At 31.1% G+C, this 25,280-nt stretch overlaps 1 protein-coding gene and 1 long non-coding RNA gene across 2 annotated transcripts in view; one reads left to right on the top strand and one right to left on the bottom strand.

Moving 5' to 3' along the window:
- Positions 1 to 940, top strand: part of LOC106688680 (uncharacterized) — an 8,440-nt gene extending 7,500 nt beyond the window's left edge. The window contains exon 2 of the long non-coding RNA XR_001344351.3: positions 616 to 940. This is a non-coding gene — a long non-coding RNA (uncharacterized lncRNA). The remainder of the gene's footprint in view (positions 1 to 615) is intronic.
- A 15,481-nt stretch (positions 941 to 16,421) lies between these two features.
- LOC106688687 (probable cytochrome P450 6a14) overlaps positions 16,422 to 25,280 on the bottom strand; it is a gene marked incomplete in the record, with an annotated part of 45,175 nt that continues 36,316 nt past the window's right edge. The window contains 2 exon segments of the mRNA XM_067049354.1: positions 16,422 to 16,941; positions 19,487 to 19,732. Of these exon segments, the coding sequence (XP_066905455.1) occupies positions 16,775 to 16,941; positions 19,487 to 19,732 (413 nt within the window).

The raw sequence follows: 25,280 nt of genomic DNA, 5'->3' as shown, positions 1-25,280 counted from the left end.
AAAAAAAAAAAAAAAGATCCATAAACGCATATATGTCTGCCAACACTCAAAATCAAGGAAATTTAACTTTCTATAAAGTATTTTATGACACTTATTATCGTAGGGGTAGTAGTTTTCATGATATTCACAGATGAATATAAATTTGGCAAATGAAAATTTGTCCGAACAACAATAAATCAATTTATATTAGCAAATATCATGAAAACTATTACTCCTACGAAGATAAACAACATAAACTACTTTATAGCTCATTAAACTAGCTTTAATTTGAGTGCTAATAGACATCTGTACGTCAAATGATTTTTGAGATATAGATTTTTCAAAATAAATTCACTAACTACTAATTTGTCAGTGTTAATTAGCATTTTAAAGATGTGTTCGTTACAAAACCGTACAGCATTACGTTACCACTGTAGATCAGGTAAATACGTTTGAAATATTTTTTCTGTTTAATATGAAATAATTTTTCATTTAACTAATTAAAAAGAATTGAATTAATAAAATGTGTCTATAAAGGAAACGTTTGGAATATCCGAAGCAATAATTGATATTAGATCTAATTGAAATTCTATCTGTTCAATGGAGAAATTATTTTTATTTATTTTTTTTTTTTAGATATGCGTTACGATCGCGATGAGTTATGCAGCGTTCAATTTCCCTTCACATATACAAAGACAAGATGAAATGAAGAACGAAGGACCAGACAGATACGGGGGACCAGTCGGCTATGGACAAAGGGATAACAACGCATCTGAAGTCAATACAATCCAAGACGAAGACAGAAATCTATACAAGGATTCCAATCTTGACGTTATTCCAGAAGACAATGCAACTTTTTTCAGTCGATAATGAAACATAAGACATTTATAAATTAGTAAAACATGCTTTCATGATATCCATATAAAAAAATATAATAAAGGAACGCGCTATTTGAAATTAATGCTTATAAAAATTAGTTTTTTATTTCATATAATACTCCTATGGGCCGGTTGGACCAATCCCCGGTAAAACTAAGATTTGTCCAACAGTTTCTATAACTCCGGTAACTTAACATATATCATAAAAATAACAAATAATATAAAATAATAAAAAAAATATAATAAAATAAAACAAATGTAAGGGAAATTACATAAAGGCGGGTTCACATGTAGGCCACTCGCCACGAATCGGAGGCTCGTACAAATACTCGATAAACAAAGAGCGGACCATCCAGATGTCAGTGTTTTTCAGAGAAACAAGCATGTTGGACGTACAAGTGGTTTCAGCTATTGCACTGGGCACTATATTAACATTAAAAAAAGAAAATGAAAGGAGATTAAATGAAATTAAATATAAATAACTAAGATTAAATATAAACCTTATTATAAAAAGTAACAACAAACACCTTTAACCTCCTAATAGCTCTCAGATGCAACTAAACAAAGAACAATTGTAGAGATACTACACGAGCACACTCACGGTGCTCCCCTTTGATCTGTGTCCAAAAAACCGACTCTCGACGGATCGGCAACGAGCTTAGGTCAACATGTAGAGGCCCCTATAGGAAATGAAGTATTTAAGTATAGTATAAATGACGTATTTTACGCCACAAAAACAAGCAAACTCCGGTAACTTAGTGACTTGTTTCTAGTCTACAGTTTTGTTAACCAGGTTACCAAGGTTACCTAATAATCCTCCTAGGCGTCTGAAAAGAAGATGGTCTCGAGATCTTCTCCTCTAGAAATGTTATTGGAGTTCTATCAATGGGTAGATTCTCCACATGTTTGTATCATGTCATTGTATCACCTACAGCAAATTTAATTGTTGTATATACTTTTATACAGTTGTAAATAACAATAAATAAATTATAAAAAACAAAATTATTGCCGGAGCAACACTTTGGAGTGTTCACCATCAAATCCATTTCATTGAATTTGGAAAAAACACTGAATAGACTATGGAAGGTTTCTTGTATGGTTACCTAATTAAACGCCGATTTGATCTAAATCTCAGTTTAACCGCCTGGTATAGTGTACGGCCAGATTTGAAGGTTTTTTTTTTTAATATTATTTTTTTAATATTAGAAAGTTTTGTTAATAATTATCATTCAATCGAAAATAGTGGATATTTACTTAATAATGGGAAATCTTCTTATAGCTGAATTATTTTTTATTAATATTGTGTTCCACGACTTTTCAGCTGTATGTTCCAGAAAGTTCACTCATTGTCGATACGAATTTGTGCCATGTGAAAAACTGATGACTGAACTATTTCTTAGTAATTACGAGAGATAGTTGACCGCGGATGACTTACTAGGAGATGATGGTTGGGGTGCGGTCAAATGAAACACAAATAAGTTGGTGTAGCTTATTTAACTGTGTCAACGTTTCGGCTAGAGTTTCTACCCTTCATCTGGGCTAATAACAGAACAAGATAACCACCAATAAGTATAGAAAATAAAATATAAACAGAATGACATAGAGTGAATAATTTTACAGAATGGAATTAATAAAATGAAGTAATGAGAGAGTTGGAAAATAAAATGTATACATAGATAATTGAAAAAGTAGTTAAAATAACATAATTAAGGAAATAAAATGAAAATGAAGTTATATATTGCAAAGAAGTATAAATATATTAGTTATTAATTTAAAAATTGAAATATGGAAAGAAAAAGAAATTGAGAGAAAGAAAATGTAAAAATATGTAAACATAATAATTGATAAAAAGGCAAAATATAAGTAAAGTTTAACAAAAGAGATGAATAGAAGAAAAAATAATGATTTAAAAAAAACAATAATATATGGTGAACATAACTCATAACTTTTTATTAAATAAAACCACAAATTGTATCCAATACTGTCTCAACACTTTATTTCTTATTAGTCCTAATTATTAGACAGTATTGGGTACAATTTGTGGTTTTATTTAATAAATAATTACCTTGTCTCAAAAAAAAAAATTTTGAAATAATATTATTTAAATAACTCATAACGTGAGTAAGGAAAACTGAGAAAAGAAATGGTGGTAAAATAAAGATAGGGGGAAAAAATAAAGTAAAACGAACCTGTTAGCTTGGAAACCAAACGTCAAATGGTATACTGCGCCAATAACGGCTTTATTTTCCAACTCCCTCATCACTTCATTTTATTAATTCCATTCTTTAAAATTATTCACTTTTTGTCATTCTGTTTATATTTTATTTTTTATTTTCTATACTTATTGGTTGTTATCTTGTTCTGTTCTTAGCCCAGATGAAGGCTAGAAACTCTAGCCGAAACGTTGGCACAATTAAATAAGCTACACCAACTTATTTTTGTTTTATTTGACCGCACCCCCAACCATCATCTCCTAGTATTTCTTAGTAATGTGTAATCCCGGTAATTCGAACTTGTGTTTAGATTACAGTAAGTTGGAGAAAAAATGGTGTGAACAAATTCAACAATATGAATGCACATAGCTATTTTTAATTTCTTTTACATGTTTTATTAGAAATTTGACAGTTTGAAGTTTTAAAACATTTAAAAAAATGTTTCCTTTTACATCCCTAGTAATGCTAACTAAAGATTTAATTAGTTATAACCAAGAAATTGTTAAATTACAAGTGATAAAAGTATAAATAAAAATAAAAATGCTCTTTGTAAAGATTTATTTATAACTAAAAATTTCCACTTTCGGATCATGGTGATAACAATAACTTTTCTATAGATCAGGGAGTTAAAAATGTCTTTTACACATGTGCAATTTTATTTGAAAACAAAAGCGTTATTGCTTGTTAGCTCGGATTCCCGAGATTATACTGCACTTAGTTATGACGTTCTTGCCCACCACATATAATAGAATTATTTTGAAAGGTTTACTTCACGTGATAGATATCTTAATGCAAGTAATATGAACCTTGAGAAACTATGACAGTGATTTTCTACCTGCTGACAGTAGGCCTTACCAAGGGAGCAAATAGTAAACCAAACAGTAACTGTCACCGTAAACATTCAACAAATAGTAAATACACAAGTTCATAAGGTATGTATATGGCTGGTATCATGAGGTTTTACTTTATGACAGTTTACTATCATGTAGTAATTAGTGTGCTCATGCGGAGAAATTTGGCGGTACTACCTACCATCAAGCAAATCCTGATTGTATGGCAGTTATTGTATGGGTAATAATATAAAATGTTATGTTTACCAAGTGCTAATGGCTGTAACAGCTGTAAATCCACTAAGAATTTTTTAAAAAATTTATTGGTTCACATTAGCCACATATGGTCTTAAATGGACAAGCAATACACAATATAAAAACTACAAACATAATTTGTGGTGATACAAATGTAGAAGATAGTCTTACTACAACAGGATCCACCCATGTGATCATTTATATGTGAGTTACAAAAATTGAATAAAAATAAATAGTACCTAATAAAAAATAAATTAGCACAAAAATAAAAAATCATTTTAATAGTAATAGATTTTGTTGTTTGTAGAAGTTTAGGTTTGGGTCTTATAGCTGATGAAGGAGTGCAAGATGCATGGGACTGCACCTTCCACTGCTGGCTGTTGATTGTGAAAACTTAGGAATTTTTTTTTCAGCTCTCATTTGGCGTTTACTGCCTGGTTACCACGTAGCCTTGACGGTAATGTGCATTACTTTATTTTGAAATATTTGAAGTTTTTTATGCTGAGTAGAAAAAGCTGCGTCCCAAACTCACATAAGCGACAATCAGAGATGGGCAAAAGTTAGCTGTGGTTGAAACTAATAGCTGACATTGCCATGGATACGGCCCTTATTCATGAATGAATCATTGATAAATAAATATCGTATCCATGGCAATTTTAGCTATTAGTTTCATAGTTGCCCAACTCTGGTGACAATTGCTATATAGCCTGGTATACGAGAATAGTGATATTTTACTTTAATTTAGATCTTCTATAAAAAATTGGGGATAACATTGCTAAAAAAAATTAACCTTCACGGATCGGAAAACAGTGCATCGAATGCATTGCCCATTTTTTTCCTTTGCTGAATTCAATGACAGTATCAACTTAATAAAGCCACTATGTAACTTTCATTTATCACCATACTATTCTTATGTGTTAACTTCTATAAATCATAATTCTGTTCTTCACTTGCCGGTCAAATTTGCTTCGAGCAGCCTGATGAAGGCTAGAAATTCTGGCCGAAACGTCGGCACGATTAAATAAGTTATTTCAACTTATTTGTGTTATATTTTGACCGTAGTCCCAACCATCTCCTCATAATTCTGTACATTTTGTGCTGAGAAGTTTGTATGTATGAACTAGTTACGTAATCAGCAATATTTAAAAAATATTAGGGATAATTAAACATTATTTTTTTAAAATTTACTACGAATGATTAACTTTAATGGTTTAGTGTTAAATAAAAATGAGGTATAAAGATTTTATCACATTCAACATTAATTATCTATAATAGCTATCAAATTCCTATTTTAGAATTTCATTAGGTGAGAGTAACGAATATAACTTTTGTAACTTAAAAGAAAATGACAGTTTAAGTGAATATTAGGGTGGTCTTATTCCCGCCCGAATCGTAAGCTTCTGTAATAAATTTTTTTCTCCTAAAGTTATAAAATAAAATTCAAATGAACAAAATTACAGGTACTTTATGGAAATATTTTTTAAAAAATCGCCATTTAAGCCCTGCCACAATATTTCAACGAGAATATGATCTAGCTGATATTAAAGAAAATTTAAATGTACATCGACGTGCCGAGTTTAATCAATACTGCTTGAGTCATTTTCGATAAAATCAAAATCATACGAAAAATCAGACCTATAAAATGGCACTCCGAGTCGGTTGATTGTAGCGAAAAGTTGCTGCCACACGCCAGATAATATATCCAATGTAATTTCAGTTTCTTAAGACATTTTGTTTCTGAGCTAAGCTGTTTACAAACAGATACAAAGGTCATTTTGCGAGACTATGTATTTTAGGCACCTGTATTTCAGTATGTATTAACATGTATTTCCATCGAAATTTTTCACGATCACCATATTTTCCTTTACTATGTAATCCATGTATAGATAAGTTAAGGTAATAAATTTAACTTTATACATATTAAATTTATTCCCAGATTATTAATATTTAGGTTGGGGAAAAAGTCCATTGTTTTGTCGGTAAATGGCTGTATCGATCAAACAATTTCAGATTTATACTCATTGTCAAGGTGACATTACGCACTAAAAAATTCAATGTGCTGGTTTTTTTTTTGTCCATTCAGTTGTGATTTACAGGGTTTTAAAGATGGAAGTCAACAAAAAGAAAATTCGATACATTTTACAATTTTCTTTGATAAAGGCGAAAATGCAGGCCAGGCGACCGAAATTGTGAATGATGTTGATGGTCCCGAAACTTAGGATTTGGTTGATTCCGTTCGAGTATCATTGGGGTACCGTCAAATGGTGGTACTTCAATCATTTATTTAAATTGGAAGGTCCCGTGGCCATATTTTTTTCAGACACCTCAGAGGATTATCAGAGATTGTTGAGGGTGAGAGATTAACTTAAAAATGGGTTAGGATGGGCAAGAAGTTTAGAATGAAAAGATGCATATCTATTTCGGGCCAAATATGCAAAGAAAGGATTTTACGGAGAGTTCTGGATTGTAAGGGTTGGATACGTGAGGAATTTGATGGTTTGGTTGAGCCTCATAGCTCAATTCCGTATGTCCGAATAGGTATGATCATCATGATATATAATAATTTATGATACGACGGATAGTAAAGGTGATGTGGTGGGATTTGTTAGGATTTATTTTGATTCGGGAAGTAAAATAAGAAAGATAAAAATGAAACAGATTGGTAAAAAGTTTTCCTTAAATTTTACTTTAAAATGGCATCCATTACATTGCTAATTACTGATAAGCGAACATAAAATTACATATGGGACAATTATCACATCTGTATGAAAAAAAAAACTTATTGAAAACCAATAGTGACCATAAAAATAATTGGCTGTAGCAATCATGAGGTTAGAGAAAAATATACAAGTTGTCACGATGTTCGCACACATCTCTGTAATGGGAAAAAATGAAAGTGCTGACAACTCGTAAGTCAAGTGGAAGAATTATTGTAATAAATAAGTCAAATTAGGTTACTGAAAGACACATAAACCACCTTTGTCCTTGGTAGTAGTTATCAGATGTAGAGAACACCACAAAAAAAATCTTTGCTTCAGACATAACTGGTGCCATTTTTTTAAATGTTTTTCTCATTTCCTCTGCAAACTCTTTAGATATTGTAAAGAATAGCAATACCGATAAACCATTTAGCAACTCTAAAATATTTTGTTAATAAAACATATCGATGGCTTACTTCAGAGCAGTGCTAAGAAAATTATCACTAGCTTTACGAAAAATATAATTATATTTTGTTAAAGCCACCTCAAATAGACTATGTGTTTTTGTTGCAAAACTTTAGAGGAACAAAAAACAACAAGCTGGCTCGGATATAAACATTTATTTGGTTAATCTAACATTAGAAAACTTTAACCAAAATAAACGACAGATGAATAAAAGTAAAATAAAAAACCTTAAATAAAAATAAACTTAGCTGAATAAATTATTTAAACAAAATAAATAAATTTACAAAAACAATAGATACATAAAATAAATATTGGTTGACGGTTAATATACTCCTATAGGACAGAGGAAGATAGTTTGCAGCCGAGATGTGATCACCGCTCCGTTGCTATATACACTGCTGCAACTCTCAAACTGGTCCAAAATTGGTGGACTGGCTCATCAACTGTCGAAATGTGCAGAACCAAGATAGCCACACTGGCACTTATTGAGGGCAGACAGGGCCTGTTTGTTTTAATGAATTAAGCGAGCTAAATAATTAGCAGCCCTCATATTCCTGTCAAAGGCTAGAAACAAAGAAAAGGTTTCGGATTGTAATGTTGACTAAAACACTCAAAATGTCTAATAAAAAAACACCAACTGAACGGAGATAGGGCTGGTTACAACCTATCATGGCCAATAATTAGTAGGAACTGATTTAAAAACAAAGATGGTCGGCCTGTTGCTAGGCGACGCCTTAGCGATCGTTATCAACCCTTAGAAATTGTCTCTTTTACTTAATTATAGTACAGAAATATAAATACATATTTTTCTCCTCAAATAACTAAATTCAACTTAAAATAATATAAATAAAAATATATTTAACTAAATTAAATAATAATACTAACTAAATACTATTTACAAATTATTCACAAAGCAATTATAAAATACGGCGTTAACAATAACATTATACAAAGAAACCTTTTGTTCCTTTCGTGAGGATCTACAGCTAGGTCCTGTAAGTCTTGCTATCCCTTTCACGGGGGTATACTATTTATTTTCAGAGGGAAGATTCTTTCCTCCAAAGACCTACTGCCAGTTCCTGTAGGACTTGCCATCTCCTTAACGACCGTAGCTAGTTCCCTACGGAGTGAAGTTTCCATCCTGCGAGGACTTAGGGCTAGTTCCCTTAAACTCATCCTGTCAATTCATCTACCTTACCTGTAGATTACCTCACATCTTCAATTTGAGTTAGAACTATCTAATTATACACTACCAACTCGACAGGATCACATCACAAACTTATTCATTAAACTCCAACTTAAAAGCACATATTTACTAAAGTTATTTTTGAATTATATCAAATTAATTTTATTCCTTTAACTGAAGTCCATATTAACTTATAGTTATATAGTTTCATATAGTTATGACATAATGTGGAGGATGACTTCAAATGCATGCCAAATAATGAACTAACTCCTCTAGAAATAATGAGGAGTTCGTTAAACACTGTATCCATTTTCTGTACTATCCAGTAAACTCTCAATCACACTTGATAATTTGATAATGGAATAATTCTCAATTTTTGTCACCATTCATATATGAATTCTTAATATTCTCAAATTATAAAATCATTTTTAAATTAATTCAATTATGTACAAAGAAAATGTATCTTAATGTTCCTTTAAAACCATAATAATCCAATCAACCTTTAAATTGTAAATAATTATCAAACTGAGATTATATTGTAAATTTCAAACCTTTGCATTTTTATTTACTTAAAACTGTTTTAAAACACCTAATTATTAAACAATAAAACAACATCTTTACAAAACCACTAAGTGATATGAAGCTTAACATTTATTATATCTGGAACTTTTAATGGGTTTTCTTTTATATTTCTTGATGTTAAAAGGTCCGATACAAAAAATATATATCTACAACGAAAATTTCAAAAGAATAATTATATCACGTGACATTAATGAGTTGCGTAAGGACATGTTCATTTGGTAATGTCGTCCTTGGTGGGAGAAAGGAATGGGTCAGTATTTTCGAACGAGTGGTTATAGTTAACTGTAGTAAAAACTAGGGTTATTTATTAAAATTATATAATTCTCAAATATAAAATAACAACAGTTATATTATAATTGAAAATAATTCATTTTTAACCTAATTAAAATAATCTGCACACCTTTATTTATTGGTTCAATATTTTCTTTTTCTTTTAATGCTGTTTCACAACAGTCTTCTTTGATTAAATCCATTTTTATTATAATTAATTTAGTAACACTTTAGTTCAGTATTTTAACATTGTACTTTCTCTTTAAAAATATAATAATATATGGTTTACGTTATTTACAATTACATTTATTTACAACTGTTTTAATTATTATAAAAAATATATATGTAATATTTTTTTGCCAGAAGATTAAATTAAAATAAGTAATTTTGCATTATAACCACTGTAAAACTATATTTATTTAAAGATCGTTGGGATAGAACATCTAATACAAGAGCCCAAAAAGAGGAAAGTCAGTTTTTTCACCACACTTTACGATTATTTCAATGAAAACTTCGTATAATTATTAGTCAAAATAAATGAGTCTGCTTGTTATTGTTAGAGGAAATACAAAATGGCGGCTGCTATAAAATATATTTTTTCATCCGGGGCTCCATATCGTAGAAACTACCAACAAGACTAGAAAACCTATTAGAACATCATTTAAAGTAGAGTAAATGAACTTAAATTTGAGCTCAAAAAAAAAGATACAGTTTTTTCAAAAGCAATATTTTATAAAAAAAAAAATATACTGAAAAATCAGTAGTAAGTGAATTTACTGTGCAAATCCATATCTCACGAACAATGAGACGTACAGATGTCAAATAGCACTCAAGTTAAAGCTAGTTTATTGTGCTATAAAGTAGTTTATAATGTTTATCTTTGTAGGAATAGTAATTTTCATGATATTTGATCGAATAAATTGATTTCTATTTGTTAGGACAGAATGTCTAAAAACTACCACCCTACGATGATAAACGTTATAAACTATTTTATAACGTAACTTTGATTTGAGTGGTAGCAGAAAATAGTATGTCCCTAACTGTAGGTTCCTGAGGTATACTTTTTCATAAATCAAACATTTTGTCCTAACAGCTAAAGAACATTGTCGTGTTAATTTATTTTGACAAATATCATGAAAATAATTAATTAACTCAAGGTCTGTTCCAACGATATACGTCGTCCGGCCAGTCGAAAGTGGTTTTTGCAAAAAAGAATGCAACATTGATAAAAAAACATCGATATTTTGAAATATCAATGTTCAATATTAAAATAATGTTGCTTACAATACATTACCCAGAATACATCGATGTTTTTAAACAACTATTACAGAAACATAAGGTCTGTTTCAACGATGCCGTATTCTAATGCCTGTCAGAAGTGGTTTATGAAACTAAGAATCCTACAATAGAATTCTATTTGTTAGGACAGAATGTCTAAAAACTACCACCTTACGATGATAAACGTTATAAACTATTTTATAACGTAACTTTGATTTGAGTGGTAACAGAAAATAGTATGTCCCTAACTGTAGGTTCCTGAGGTATACTTTTTCATAAGTCAAACATTTTGTCCTAACTGCTAAAGAACATTGTCGTGTTAATTTATTTTGACAAATATCATGAAAATAATTACTCCCACGATACGTAATAAATACTTTTTAGCCCGTAAAACTAGCTTTAATTTGAGTGCTAATAGACATCTCTACGTACCATGATTCCTGAGATTAAGATTTCCCATAGTAAATTCACTAACTATTCATTATTCATGAAATGTTGCTTGTTGAAGAATCTGGGGAACTTTTGACCATCAAAAGCTCTAAAAGGGCTCATATTTTCGTAAATTTACACTAATTTAAATAACCTATTTTAATAATCTAATAGAACAGATTTTAGATGTTGTTGGGAGTTTTAATGATATGAAACTCCGAATGAAAAATAATTTTTTTAACGATTTGAAACAACCACCATTTTGTATTCCCTTTAACTATTTAATTGGCAAACTTATTAATTTTGACTTATAATATTACGTAGTTTTCATTAATCAGAAATTGGGGTGAAATAAATGGCCTTTGTTGTACCGGGTTCTCTTACAACAGTTTCTGTCACGAGAGTGAGATAGTATCTTGTCTGCAGAGTGACTGTAAACCGTTAGTTAAAAAGAAAAGGTCAAAAACCTAAAATATTATCAATTTCTATATAAGAAGATGGTCAGGGTTGGGGTCAAAAGAGAAACAACAATAGTTTACAACTATTTATTTTCCGACGTTTCGTCCCACTTTGAACAGCCCTGATGAAGCCCTGCAAAGTGGGGCGAAACGTCGGGAAAAAAATAGTAGTAAACTATTGTTGTTTCTCTTTTGACCGCAATCCTGACCATCTTCTGATATATATAAATTTTTCGGTCAACTATATATATACATATATTATCAATTTCTATTTCAGAAATAAACAACACAACCAAGTATGAGATCAATGTTATGCATCAATCACACATGTCTACACCAAAATTGAATCTCCCACTTTATTTTTCTTATAATTATTGTATCATTCAAAATGTATAATAATAATTATATGTTTAACAAAGAATTTAATTGAAAGCAATGGTATATAGGTAGGTGAGTTTTATCTCACTGGAAAAAACAATGTACCTTGTTGGATCAGTACTCCAGTGATAATGCCACAAGGCAATCAAAGGGAGAAGATACACTAAAGTATGTATAATACATTTCATGTATTATATATTATGAAGTACTAATTCTATTTAAATGAAGGGTACAAAAAAATAATGTACCTTACTGGCGCCATTATTTATTTATTTTGGCAAATATCAATAATACTCCTGCGAAGATAAACGTCATAAATGTTATGAGTAACATATTATCAATTTAAAAGGCAAGGAAGGGATGGGAAAATAAAATAAAATTAAACGGCAATAGGTCTTAAAATAAAATCAAAAGTCTAGTATCTCTAAAATATCCTACCACCATTTTGTTATTTTGTTCTCATAAAATTATAATGAATTTTAATTTTATAAATAAATTTCTTTAGGCATTTCATTAAAAAATAAATATATCTATATAGCTATTCTGCCCTCATGGTTGATATGAAGAACGCAAAAGTATGCCAGAGGAACGTCCATGAACTTGAAATGGAATTGCTAACGTCCTTGCGCAACTCTTTTCACAACAACCTGGCGATGTTGCACAGGAACAAGCTATTGCGGATGTATTGCCATTTGCAACTAGATGAAAGAACATTTTCTAAACTACACTAGTTTAGAAAATCCTTTACCAAACCTACGAATGGCTGATAGTATTTAATATTACCCGTTTATAACAGCAAATTTTGACTTATCTTAAGTGATATATTTATGGTTTATACTTGCCCACCCTCAGCGGAGAAGAGAGTAGTAAAACAAAAAATATATATATATAATCACGAAATGAAAAAAAAGAAATAAAACAATAAAGAATAAATTACTTCTTAGGTGCCACGTTCTTTTTTCACTTGGAAATAACGAAAACTCCGAAACAATACGCCCACAATATACCCTATATAAACATTTATCGAATTATGACCACTGGTGAATACCTTTACATGCAGATAACAGAATACCTAGGGGTGTTACCTACCCACCTGTTGAATTATCGTAATATTCCGTGAACAACAACAAAAAAATTTGAAATCAGTGTATATTCATAATAAAGAACATTAGAACTATATGTACAAAAGTTTAATAATAAGAAATATATATCTACACAGAATGAAAAAGGAAAAAAAGAATTTTTATCAATTGATAAAACAATTAAAACTTATAGGTTGACTTAAGCTTAACTTAAATGGTTAACTTTATTAACTAAATTTACATTATTATACAATTGTCATTTCCCGTTGGAGCTGGATGTGATAATTATGATGCAGAAATGCAGGCTATCTCTTTGCGATGGAAGCCACTATTGAATGCAATGACAACACGGTAATCTTCAGCGACTCCCAAACCGTAATACAAAAATTAACAACACCAGGTGCCGCAGGGTCACCCACTGAAGAAAAGTGCAGAAACATGGCTGCTATCATGAAGAAAAGAGGAAGGGCTATAGCTCTTCAGTGGATACCAGGCCATGTTGGCATAGATGGTAATGAGCAACTGACAAGTTGGCTAAAATTGGTTGTGCAGTGATCTTTTTTTGGCTAGAAACAGGACATGATCTGCTCCAAAAACACCTCCATCGAATTGGCATCGTAGATTCCCCGAAATGTCCTCTATGCAACATGGGGGACATGGATGAGGACCATCTTTTGGCGTGTGTTGTTCTGGAGGATGTTGAGCGAGATGCGGACCAACTAAGAGAAAGAGTCAAATTGTATTAGGCAGCGAGAGGGAAAAAAGGGCGTAAAAGCGAATATAAAATAAAAACAAAATAAAATTTAGTTCAAACCTCACGTAGTCTTTGGGTGTACTTCTGGTAGAACACAAGGTTGTCCGATATTTTGTTTCTGGTCACCGTCTCACCTTCCCCAGAAGTATGAAGATGACACCTGCCACAACTCTCCTATCCAGGACATGCTGAAGAAATGTTGCCACGCACTGCACTATTTCCTCACTTCTAGTGTTAATGACCGTCCATTGAAGTAGAACATCATAATTTTGAAAAACAAAACACATATGATAACATTTCTCATATGGTGCTGTTTCGGTTCAAACAGTAAAGCCACAGGGCCTGATAAACTATCATCCCATTTCATTGAACAGTCGTAACGTGTTAAAAAATCGAACTGTCACCTTCACAAAACCAAAAACCTCTCATCTAAACATATCGCTAGTGTTTTTTTTCCCCATGGCAACCATAACACCCCTTGCCTATGCAGATATAGCCAGTATTTTTATTTCACCATGACAACCGTAACACCCCTTGTCTACGCAGATTTCGCATGTGTTTTTATTTCACCATGTCAACCGTAATACATTGCATCTACAATGTATACAGTATCTCATTCGGAAAAACAGTAAGTACTCAGTTCAAGAGCACAAGCGGAGAAAAAAGGCAGTTATTTCACCCCAATTTTTGATTATTTTAATGAAAACTTTGTACAATTACTAGGAAAAATTTATGAGTTTGCCAGGGATAGGTAGGGGGAATAAAAAATGGCAGCTGTTTCAAAACTTTAAAAAACTAATTTTTCATTTTAGGACTCTATATCCTTTAAACTAGCAACAGAACTAGAAAACCTAAGAGATCAAAATTTAAATTAGAGTAGAGTTGCTAAAATATGAGTCCTAATAGAACTTACGTTCCCTAATTTCCGAGATACAGTTTTTTAAAAAAGCAACACTATTCATCTAACCAAATTGTTGCCCATTCAGGCATCATCAAGGCATTATTTTATTATAAAAGATAGTTGATACTCAACTCCATACACCTCGTCTTGGTAGCCCGATGATGCCTGATTGGGCAAAAATTTGGCTAAATCAATAAATTAATATTTTTTAGACTATAATTGCCTTTTTGTGTACTTAAGTACGGACAATCCTCAACGATTTTTCGTAATGAATGAAATAAATTATAAAGTTTACATTTTCTATAAATTTCTGACCTCTTTATTCTTAAAAAAAAAAAGAAAGAAATATTCAAAATCGGATTGGTACTAGCAAGTATTGTTCTCAAGTTTTTACTTTCCTTATAGTACAAGAGCGCAAGAGGAGAAAAAAGGCAGTTATCTCACCCCAATTTTTGATTACTTTGATGAAAACTATGTATAATTACTAGTCAAGATTGATGAGTCTGCCAAGTAGAGGTACGGGGAATAAATAAAGAATGAGATTATCAACACTATAAAACCTTCTTTGGCACAGAAGCTACAGCCTTCAGAGAGATAAGCACTACACCTATGGGAAGGTCACAGCTTATTTCTCACTGTTTTTTTGTAGAAGCCTCATACAAATATAGAAACAAACATTATATAACATAATCATTAAACATACATGTTCAAAAATTATGTAATTAATGGAAACGACACAGTACACAAATTCTTGGATAACATTATTACTTATAATTTTAATAATTATTTATATATTATAAATTAAATATATATTAATATATTTTGTAAATTTTAAACCTATATCTACAATAATAATCCTGTTGAGAATATTAATAATATACAATAATATTATTAATCTTAAGATTATATAATTACAAAGTTACTGATAGATGTGTTTATTTTCTTTTTTGTTATAAGAAAGCTAAAAATTAGGAATAGGATAGTGATGGTTTGAAAATGATGACTAAGGTCCTGCATAATGAAAGTTAATGTTGTTACTCCATAAATACAAGTATACAAATCACAGAGAACAAGTTCTAATACTTACTGTTTCATTATGAGGACGACTATTATAGGAGTTAGAAAAACGAGTAAATTCAGTGAAACTGTACCAATTACAAGAGATAGTTTGTTCGTACTCCATTGTGAAAGAGGACCGGATGGCTGGTGGCTGACGGCAAGGAGTCGTCCTTGACAGATTTAAAGACGTTTCTTTGCCATTTTATTGGACTGAGCTCAAAATAGATATAAGGTTCCAAAAAAAAAGAAAGAAAAATACTGCATTTGTTGAGGAAGTGGTGGTGCAGGTATACTATTGGTTTATAGATTTTTTTTTAATTTTGCTTAACTAGATCAATACATATTCTATTCTTTAAACAAAAATTTCCTGGAAAATGTATTAATTTATGTGATCCTATATTTTCCTGTCGATATTAGACAAAATAATATTAGCAAAAGTGAATATTATTAATTAAAAAAGAAAAATATCCTTCTTATTATTTGAAATAACTATTTAAAAAACATAAAACAAAAAGGATAAAACATAAAACATGTAGTTGTTATGATTTCATTTATTTATAAATTACAATTTTTTTTTTTTTAACTTTTCTCTTAACCTATTCATTGACTTAGTCAGTTTGGAATTTCTAGAAACAATTCATTATAAGGAACTCATGTATACATATGTATTCGTATAAAAAAAAAAAAAAAACCTCAAAAATGTAGTAGTTATTCACAAAAATTTGTATAGATCTAATAAAATTTGTCTTCATTTACCAAAAAATGTTTTAAACAACAAATAATAGATCAAATCGAAACTTGTTACTGCGCATGCGACTTATTTGATTTCTGTAAATAAAAACAGATTAGAAAAAAATATTTGAAATCAATTAAGAAACATAACTAAAATATAGAATGAATATAATATAATATAAATTTACAAAGCGATATTATTTCACATATTACTTCTGCCTTCTAGTATATAATCTTCAGATTTATATCACAGCCCTCTGTGATGTTTTCTCAATAGAAATTTAATTATTTCGTTAAATTCTAAGAGCCAACATGCAATGTTCTTGTAGTTGGGTCGTATGGTTCCTCAACTCCTTGCGTTGAGTCTCAGCCATATACCTCCAATAGGGGCCATTATAAAACTCTTTGGTTCAACAGGCAGTTCGGACGGAGTTTTCGAAGAGAGGGAGACAGTGTAGTTTTCCAAAAGTCGTAGAAGAGCTAATTTCATCTCAATCATTGCAAATCTTTGTCCTAGAAAAAAAACAAAAAACATAAAAAATAGTAAATGTAGAAAAAGACAACTTACTATTAATAACGAGTATAATTTAGTATCCAAGCAATAAATTTAACTTTTATATCAGGGCTTATTTGTAGAATTGATAACATCAAAATAATTTGCTTTGCAATACAATGCAAATAAAAATAACTGAAAAAATAAAATAAATCACAATAAAGTTTAGGCAACATTGTTTAGGATTAGGTTTTTTTTTACATTAAAATTTTGAAACTCACTATCATGAAAGTTTAGTAAACTAGTTTACCAACTATTTTGCAACGAAGTATTATTTAGCTCTCTATAATTTATTTGCATTTATAATAGTATTATTATAAGTATTATATAGATATGTATAATTTATTTGCATTTATAATAATCCAATACATTCCACCTTGTAATTATTTTGATTGAACTTTTGTTGAAATAATAAAATCTGCCACAGTCAAGACAAATACTTAATGTTTCAGGCAGTGAGTACAACCATATGTTGTAACAAATCAAACCATATGTACATTATAAATAAAAATAGAAAAGTTAAAAAGTCATATTGGAGGAAGATGGTCAATAAAGGTTTCAAAATCATTAAAGAAAACTATTTATTGTTAACCAACGAAGTTCTTTATTATCCAGACCGCCACCCGAACTATCTTCCTCCAATCTGTTTCATACGGTGAACTATCTTCTTCCAATTAAAAAGTTATAATAATAAAAATACAATGAAATAAATAACTATTAACTAAAATAGATCATAAAATGATATATAAATATCGTAAACAAATATAGGTGGAGAAATGAGTTAAATAATAGCAAAATAAGGCAAGAACTAAGGTAAATAATTTAACTAAAGAAAATAAATCATCACATTGCATCAATAGAATAAAATATTTTTCTTTTATATATTGTTTAGTGCAGTAAGAATAAAGTGTTTGCGAACTCGAAAGCCATTGGATAATTTTCAGTGAGCAAAAAACAACGAAATTTTCGTACTTTATATACTTTACTTCTTTATGTACTTTACATTTAGTTTGTGGGATAAATCTCCAATAATCCAACTTTTATCAACCATTTTTATTGGCCACTCGAAATGCAATTTATTTTTAAAAAAGTATGTATATATAAAATATCAGTATTTGAAGATGTAAAACATAATTTAATTTAGAAAAAAAAAATACTAAGAAGTAACCCCATCACTTCTAAGAGACGGAATGTTACTACGATTTTCTACTTTAAAATATTCGAAGTGAAACTTGCTTTACTGCCAGTATCTTCTACTACTTGCTTCGGCTCCTTTAAATTACATTCCGTCCTATCTTCTGGATGTCAACATACAGAAGCTTACATCTGTGCGAGTAATGTATAAAGTATATTAATGTATTTCAAGTCTTGAGATTCGTACGGATGTGGAGACACTCGACTACTACTATAAGTTTCATTGTTTATAGACAACTTCGCTAACAATCTAACAATACGTTCAAATAGCTATATAATAACAGTCTATTATTTTTTTAATTTAAATTATTTTTTATCCTGCTCAGAGCCACAACTACCCATTGAGGCCTAAGGATGGTAACCCTTGTGGTAACGAGGCATCTGCCTTGCATTTTGGTAGCTGTGGTGTGGAAGATATGGTGATTGAAACTGGATGACGTTGGAAATTTTTATGTTTCCACTAATTAATACAAATTCATACCCGTAGAAACCGGTACAACAAATTAGCTTTATTAGGTCTAATTAACAAAAACAAATTTTAAATGTATATGTATAATGTATTGCATTATATTATTATGTATTCTGTAACATATAGAAAATAAAGAGGTTTGAAAAAAAAAAATTAAAGTTATTGAGACTTTATTTTAACAATCACTCGACTACAGGGTTTCCAGGGATCTGTCCTCCGTAAGATCGTCCGGGGAACCACGCTCCAGATGACCAAAAACAGAGTTATACGTGAAGAACTCCAACTCCCAACTGTGCCGGAGTATATAGGCCGACGGCACATCAAATTCTTTGATGGGTTGAAGTCCTGCTGCAACCCACTTTTAGAAAGATCGCCCCTCCACCAAGACCTGGGAGGTGGCACGGTTCCCTTAGTCGACGTTCTCGACGAGGGAAGATCTTAGACTATTCAAGTCTGAGGTCTAAATTTTCACCACTCAACCAGCGGAACGGCCCCTCACCTAACCTTATAATGCCAAAAGGCAATCCAAGGTATCCTTAACACCCAGCTATACTTATAGCATACCTCCTATATGTACGTACCAAATACCCACAAAAATCATTACAGAAAGGTATTAAAAAAAAAAATTGAATCTCACCTACATGGGCTAATGAAATAGATTACATGTAGTGAGGGGAACATCCATTCAACCCAGAGACTTACTCTATTCACCAGAGCTGTCTCTCAGACGTAAATTCCTGATGTAGAAAACAATACTCAGACCTTCATTACTACACGGTGCACTCCTACTTATACTCAGACCTTCATTACTACACGGTGCACTCCTACTCACACTCACTCACCTATGCAGATTCTTGGGCCTCCCCCAAACGGGAGGTAATAAGGTGCTTTCTGAAGCTCCTTATCGGAGAACCTCTCAGGGATGAAGCTCTCTGGATCAGGGAACAGTTCTGGGTCATGGTGGAGGGCGAACACAGGAATGACCAGGCTGACTCCTTCGTCCAGTTCGATATCGGTTCCGGGTATGCGATAGGGCTTCGTGCAGACCCGGCAGAGGTTGCCGACTGGTGGGTACAGCCTCATTGTTTCTGAAATCATTGTCTCTTTTAAGTTTGAAATCAAGAGGTGAAATTTATGACAACTGCAAAAGCATTTCAAATTATATTATATATAAAAATGATTGGCCATAACTGAGTATGAAGGAGATGGTTGGGGGTGCGGTAAAAAAGGAACAAAAATAGTATTCAATTATTTATTTGCTGAAGTTTCGCCCCACATTCCACGGCTCTATCGGGGCTTAAAAAGAGATACAAAACAACTAGAATTATGTCCACCTCTCTCCACTCTATGTATTTTCCAGATCCGCCTTTGCCATTCTGACAGTTTACTGTCTGGTGGGTAGTTCTGATTTGTTTTTCAGTTATTTTTCCTTCTTCTTCTTATTTTTTTATTTATTCTTCCTTGGCCTTTATTTATCATTTTTCCTTTGTTTTCCATCTCTTATTGTGTATAATTTTTATTTTTTATTCCTCTTTTATCTATTTTTCAATTTTTACTTGTTATTACACGTTCATAACATTAAAATATTAAATCATATTAAATCTTTTTTTTTAAATTTTATTTTATTGATAGATATTACAATCTGCCACACTATTGTGGGCAATAGGTAATAGTGATGAATGATCACATTCATACTAAAATAAAATAATATAAGAATATGGAAAAAAAAGTACATAAAAATAAATAAATTCTCTCTTAAAATATATACAAACAGAACGATAAAGAAAATTAACATAATCAAACTATGTGTATGAAAAAATAAATAAATAAAATTAAATAATAATAAAAATAATATAATCTCTTGTCACATTTACACTCTTATATACAATATTTACTCAATCGATCTGAGGATCCCTGAGCAACGTGTGAGGGGTAGAGTAGAGCTCAAAAGATCCCAGCACATCCCTCTCGCCGCTTCACTGGTAGTGAGCCAGTGGAGGCTGAGCAAGTACGCTAAATATATTAAATCTAATACTTTATTTTATTTCTTTATTATGTATACTTATTGTTGTACATCTTATTTTTATTTCTTTTTGTTCAATTTTTCACATATATTTACATAATTTATTTATAATTAAATTAGTACCTGGAGAGTGGAGCAAATCTCCATTAAATAAACAGTTGAATACTATTTTGTATTCCTTTTTGACTGGACGTCCACATAGAATGAGTTCCGCACTTAATAAATATTACATAAAATGTTTTAAGATATACAATCGTTAAATATCGTGGGATTAGCTGTTCCACGTTGACAAAAGGACTAACTTGAAATGAAAAGTTGTACCAAACTGAAATTACATATTTGAAGTAGTTCGTGTCTGAGACCTTACAGTTTGTTCGCTAAAATTGACTTGACAGAAGTGAGGCTTTATGTAATCGGTTCAACTATCGATGTATCGAACTATTTTGATTAAACTAGTAATATCAATTTACAATTAAATGGTATTTGATTTCACACATCAAAATATCTTGACCTGTAATCACTTCGTTATTAGTACCTGTAATTTTATAAATTTGAAACAAAGAACTATCTCAATGTCAAGTGACAATAAAAAATAGATAAATATAAAGTAGGAAACAATTTAGTTATGATCTGAAGGAAAAAAATAAATATTTTCATGTTCCATGCTGTTTGTCGTTCAGTTCTCACTTCATCAGAGTGTGACATAGATAGACAATAGTCATGACCATGGATAACAGCCATGGAAACACGAAAAGATAGTAATAGTAGTTTTTTACCTAATCTATAACTGAAAATAAAGTATGGGGAAGTATCTTAACTAATCATAATATTTATATTTTCAAATAACAAACCGGCAGTATCAAATGAAAATTGGATAGTTTTCACTTACTATCCAATTTTCATTTGAAATTCTATTCATTTTCACTTGGCTGGAAACACAAAGCTTAAAATGTATAGAAATCGGAATACTTTTGTGAAAACTTCTACTTGAGAGATCCGTCTTCAGTAAATGCATAATCAACGATATCATATTAGATAATATGCAACATAGACCAACGAACAAAATAACAATAAATTAAAATCTAATATAGTTATACGGATTTTTTTTTTATCGCAATATGTATAATCAGTCCTAAAATTCCTTTATTTGCTGTTATACGGTCATTTTACTCGAGTGTGATCAAGGGAGGGAAACTCGTGGTGGAAACTATGGAATTAGGTCTCATATTATGTAATGGACGTTCACCTTCGGACAAACCAGGAAAACATACATTTTTATCAAACTGAGGGTGAAGTATTATAGACTTAGTATGGATAAATGACAAAACCCTCAATATTTTCAATGATATGGAGGTAACACTTAGTCCGATTCCCTAGACCATCTGGCCTGTATAACCTCGTTACGAATATCTTCATCACAAAAACTTGATCTTCTCCAATATAATAATTTTTCAAGTAACCTAGACGCGTCAAATGGGATGAAAATAAAACCAACGGCACATTTATCTTGCTCTGATAAAATATACTATTATTCTCAAGATGCAAACTCATTATATACCAATTTTATTCAAATTATGCATGAAAGTATATCTGAAACTGGACTAATGATCACTATTGAATCATCTAATATTCCAAAATTGCTATCTAAACAACCGTGGTTTGATGGAGATTGTAGAAATTCCAAAAGAGTTTTTAAAAAAACGTATAGAGCAATGGTTAAATTCCATACTTTACTTGAATTTATCGAAGCTAGGAAATCATACAGACAGTTATTACACCTCAAGAAAGTAGAATTTAAACTCTGAATGTTAAAAAACCTACAAGAGGTCAAAAACAGCAAAGAATATTGGACAACAATAAAATCATCACAACTGTATAAAAGCAATAAAAACGAGATACATTTGATAGATTGGAGCAGGTTCTATAAAACACAATATGGTTATAAATATATCCAAAATATTAAATTTTTCTCGGTGACTCATCCCCTTTTCGATAGTGACATTTCCTTGGAAGTACTACAACAGTGTGTGCTTATCTCCAAAAACAAAAAATCTCCAGAACTTGATCATATTATCTATGAGATATTTAAAAACCTTACGCCTGACTGGTAATATTAACTTCTAAATTTATTTAACCATATAATGAACAACGAAAAACCACCTCTTCCTTGGTCGAAATCAAAACTTCATTTGTTATTTAAGAAAGGTGAGAGAAAAGATACAGATAATTACCGTGAGATATCCTTAATAAATACTATGGCAAAATTGTTTACTAATATCCTTGCAAGAAGACTTATGTTATGGGCTGACTCTAAATATTATCCCTGAAGAGCAGGCAGGATTTAGAAGCAAGAGAGGCTGCATTGATCATATTTTTACCCTTAATGCACTCATAGGAATAAATTTCAAGACAAAAGGAAATTGTCTATAAGTGGTGTTTATTAATCTGAAGAAGGCCTTTGATTCCATTAACCACAACCTGCTGTGGGAAAAGCTTTTTGCATTTGGGCTTAGTGGTAAAATAATTAGAATCACGAAGAGCTTGTATGACAATGCTACCACCCAAATTTCAATAAATGGTCTACTAAGCGAAGAAATGGACGTAACTTTTGGGTTGCTACAAGGTGAAAGCCTCAGCCCAGCACTTTTATCCTCTTCTTGTCTGATATTATTCAGTTTTTCCAGGATAACGGAGCCACAGGAGTTAGCATTGACCATAATCACGAGGTATTAATGTTATTCCTAGTAGACGACATAATCCTTCAAAGTAATAACTGGCCTAGTGCACAAAGAAATTTAAAGATCCTGCAGCAATACTGCGCAAATAACTCTCTAACCTTAAACGTGGAAAAGTCAAAAGTTCTTGTTTTCCATAAATCACCCAAGTTAAAACATCTCAAACCTCTTTATTGGTACGACACAAAGTTGGAGTATACAGAAACATATACATATTTAGGAGTACCTTTTGCATCCACAGGTAAATCAAAAAAGGCTTCTGAATATTTTATACAAAAATCATCCATTCCTACCGCTTAAGTTTTGGAAACCCTGAGAAGAGGAAAGAGTGACTCTTGGGAGACAAAGATGGCATTATATGACTCAATGGTCTCCTCAGTTCTCCTATATGCATCCCAAGTTTGGAGCCTTAGATATCTGGATCCTATCGAAATTTATTAAATACCTATATGGATGGCCCAAGAATACCCCAAACTATATAGTTCGACTTGAGACAGGTAGAAGTCCATTAAGTTCAAAAGTAATAACAAAGATCATCAACTACTGGTCCAAACTGTCATTAATGTCAGAATAGAGACTTTCAAAACTATGTTGCAACAGACTAAGAATCTTAGATGCAGAAAACCACAGAATACAACTGGGTCTCACAACTCAATATGATAGCCCACCAATATGGATGTAGAAATGAGTTCTATAATTCATATGAAAACGGAATATTGAGACATAAAGGCGATGTTCTTGAAAAGATCTTGAACCACAACTTCTCAACTGACATCAAAACAGCATTGAATTCAAACATTAACTCCATATACCGATCACTCTGCAGTTTTAACCCTATTCAAACCTGAAGAATATTTAACATATAGGTTAAATTTTTAAAAAATAAGGTGCATCAGCCAACCAAGAGTAGGAAACCCGGAGCACATGAAACTATATTACGGAGGTAAAACCATCACTTTCAAGGCAAACAAACTTTATCCATTCTGCAAAAGTTATTTCAATAATAGTTTGTACCACATCCTCCTACATTGTTCCACCTTTAAAGAAAATAGACAATATATCTTAAACCCACCCATATCCGTATCTTGCGACTTACAAAACATTGAAAATATATTGAACATTGATAGTGAAGCCAAATTGAACAGACTATATATTTAGATTGTAACAATATGTAATGAGTTTAATATTGTAAGTGGCATATAAATATGATTATGCAAATAGTTTTCGAAGCCAATTAATATCTTTACTTTTATTAACCTGTCGTTTATTTGAAATAATTCTCATTATTTTCAGTTAAATATAATGGAGAAATGAATATTATGTTAAAAGTTTTGTATTATCCAGTTTGTTTTATTTTTTGTTTATTGCTTTTGTTATAGAGAACTTGTTTTATCTTTTGTTTATTGCTTTTGTAATGGAGCACTAGACTCAGGTTTTGTTTTATAATTGTATATTGTGTTATGAATTTGTACAAGATTTTGTCTTTCACAAATAAAATAAAATCTAATCTAATCTACTCAGTGTGATGCACAATCCATAAATATAGGCGCGTTCAAGCATGTTTGTGAAAAAAGATTAATGATGCATACTGGAGCGTATGTGCCATATTTATGACTTATACAATAGCTTGAATAATGCGTGCACAAAGTTAACATAGAAAATAAAATCTGGAAACTTTATAATGGAAGGAAACTTAGATAAATCTTTAAAGATGGGGGTGTAGTGGAGTTTTTAACTGAGGCAGGTCTGTGAAAATGGATATGGATCTTACTATCCTATATATTAAAATTATATTTTATACAAAAATCATCCATTCCTACCGCTTAAGTTTTGGAAACCCTGAGAAGAGGAAAGAGTGACTCTTGGGAGACAAAGATG

This window comes from Halyomorpha halys, unplaced genomic scaffold (genome assembly GCF_000696795.3).
Source record: "Halyomorpha halys isolate HHAL.00 unplaced genomic scaffold, Hhal_1.1 Scaffold1176.1, whole genome shotgun sequence".
NCBI lineage: Eukaryota > Metazoa > Arthropoda > Insecta > Hemiptera > Pentatomidae > Halyomorpha > Halyomorpha halys.
The sequence above is the reverse complement of the archived record's forward strand: the minus strand, read 5'-3'. Positions and strand labels throughout refer to the sequence as shown.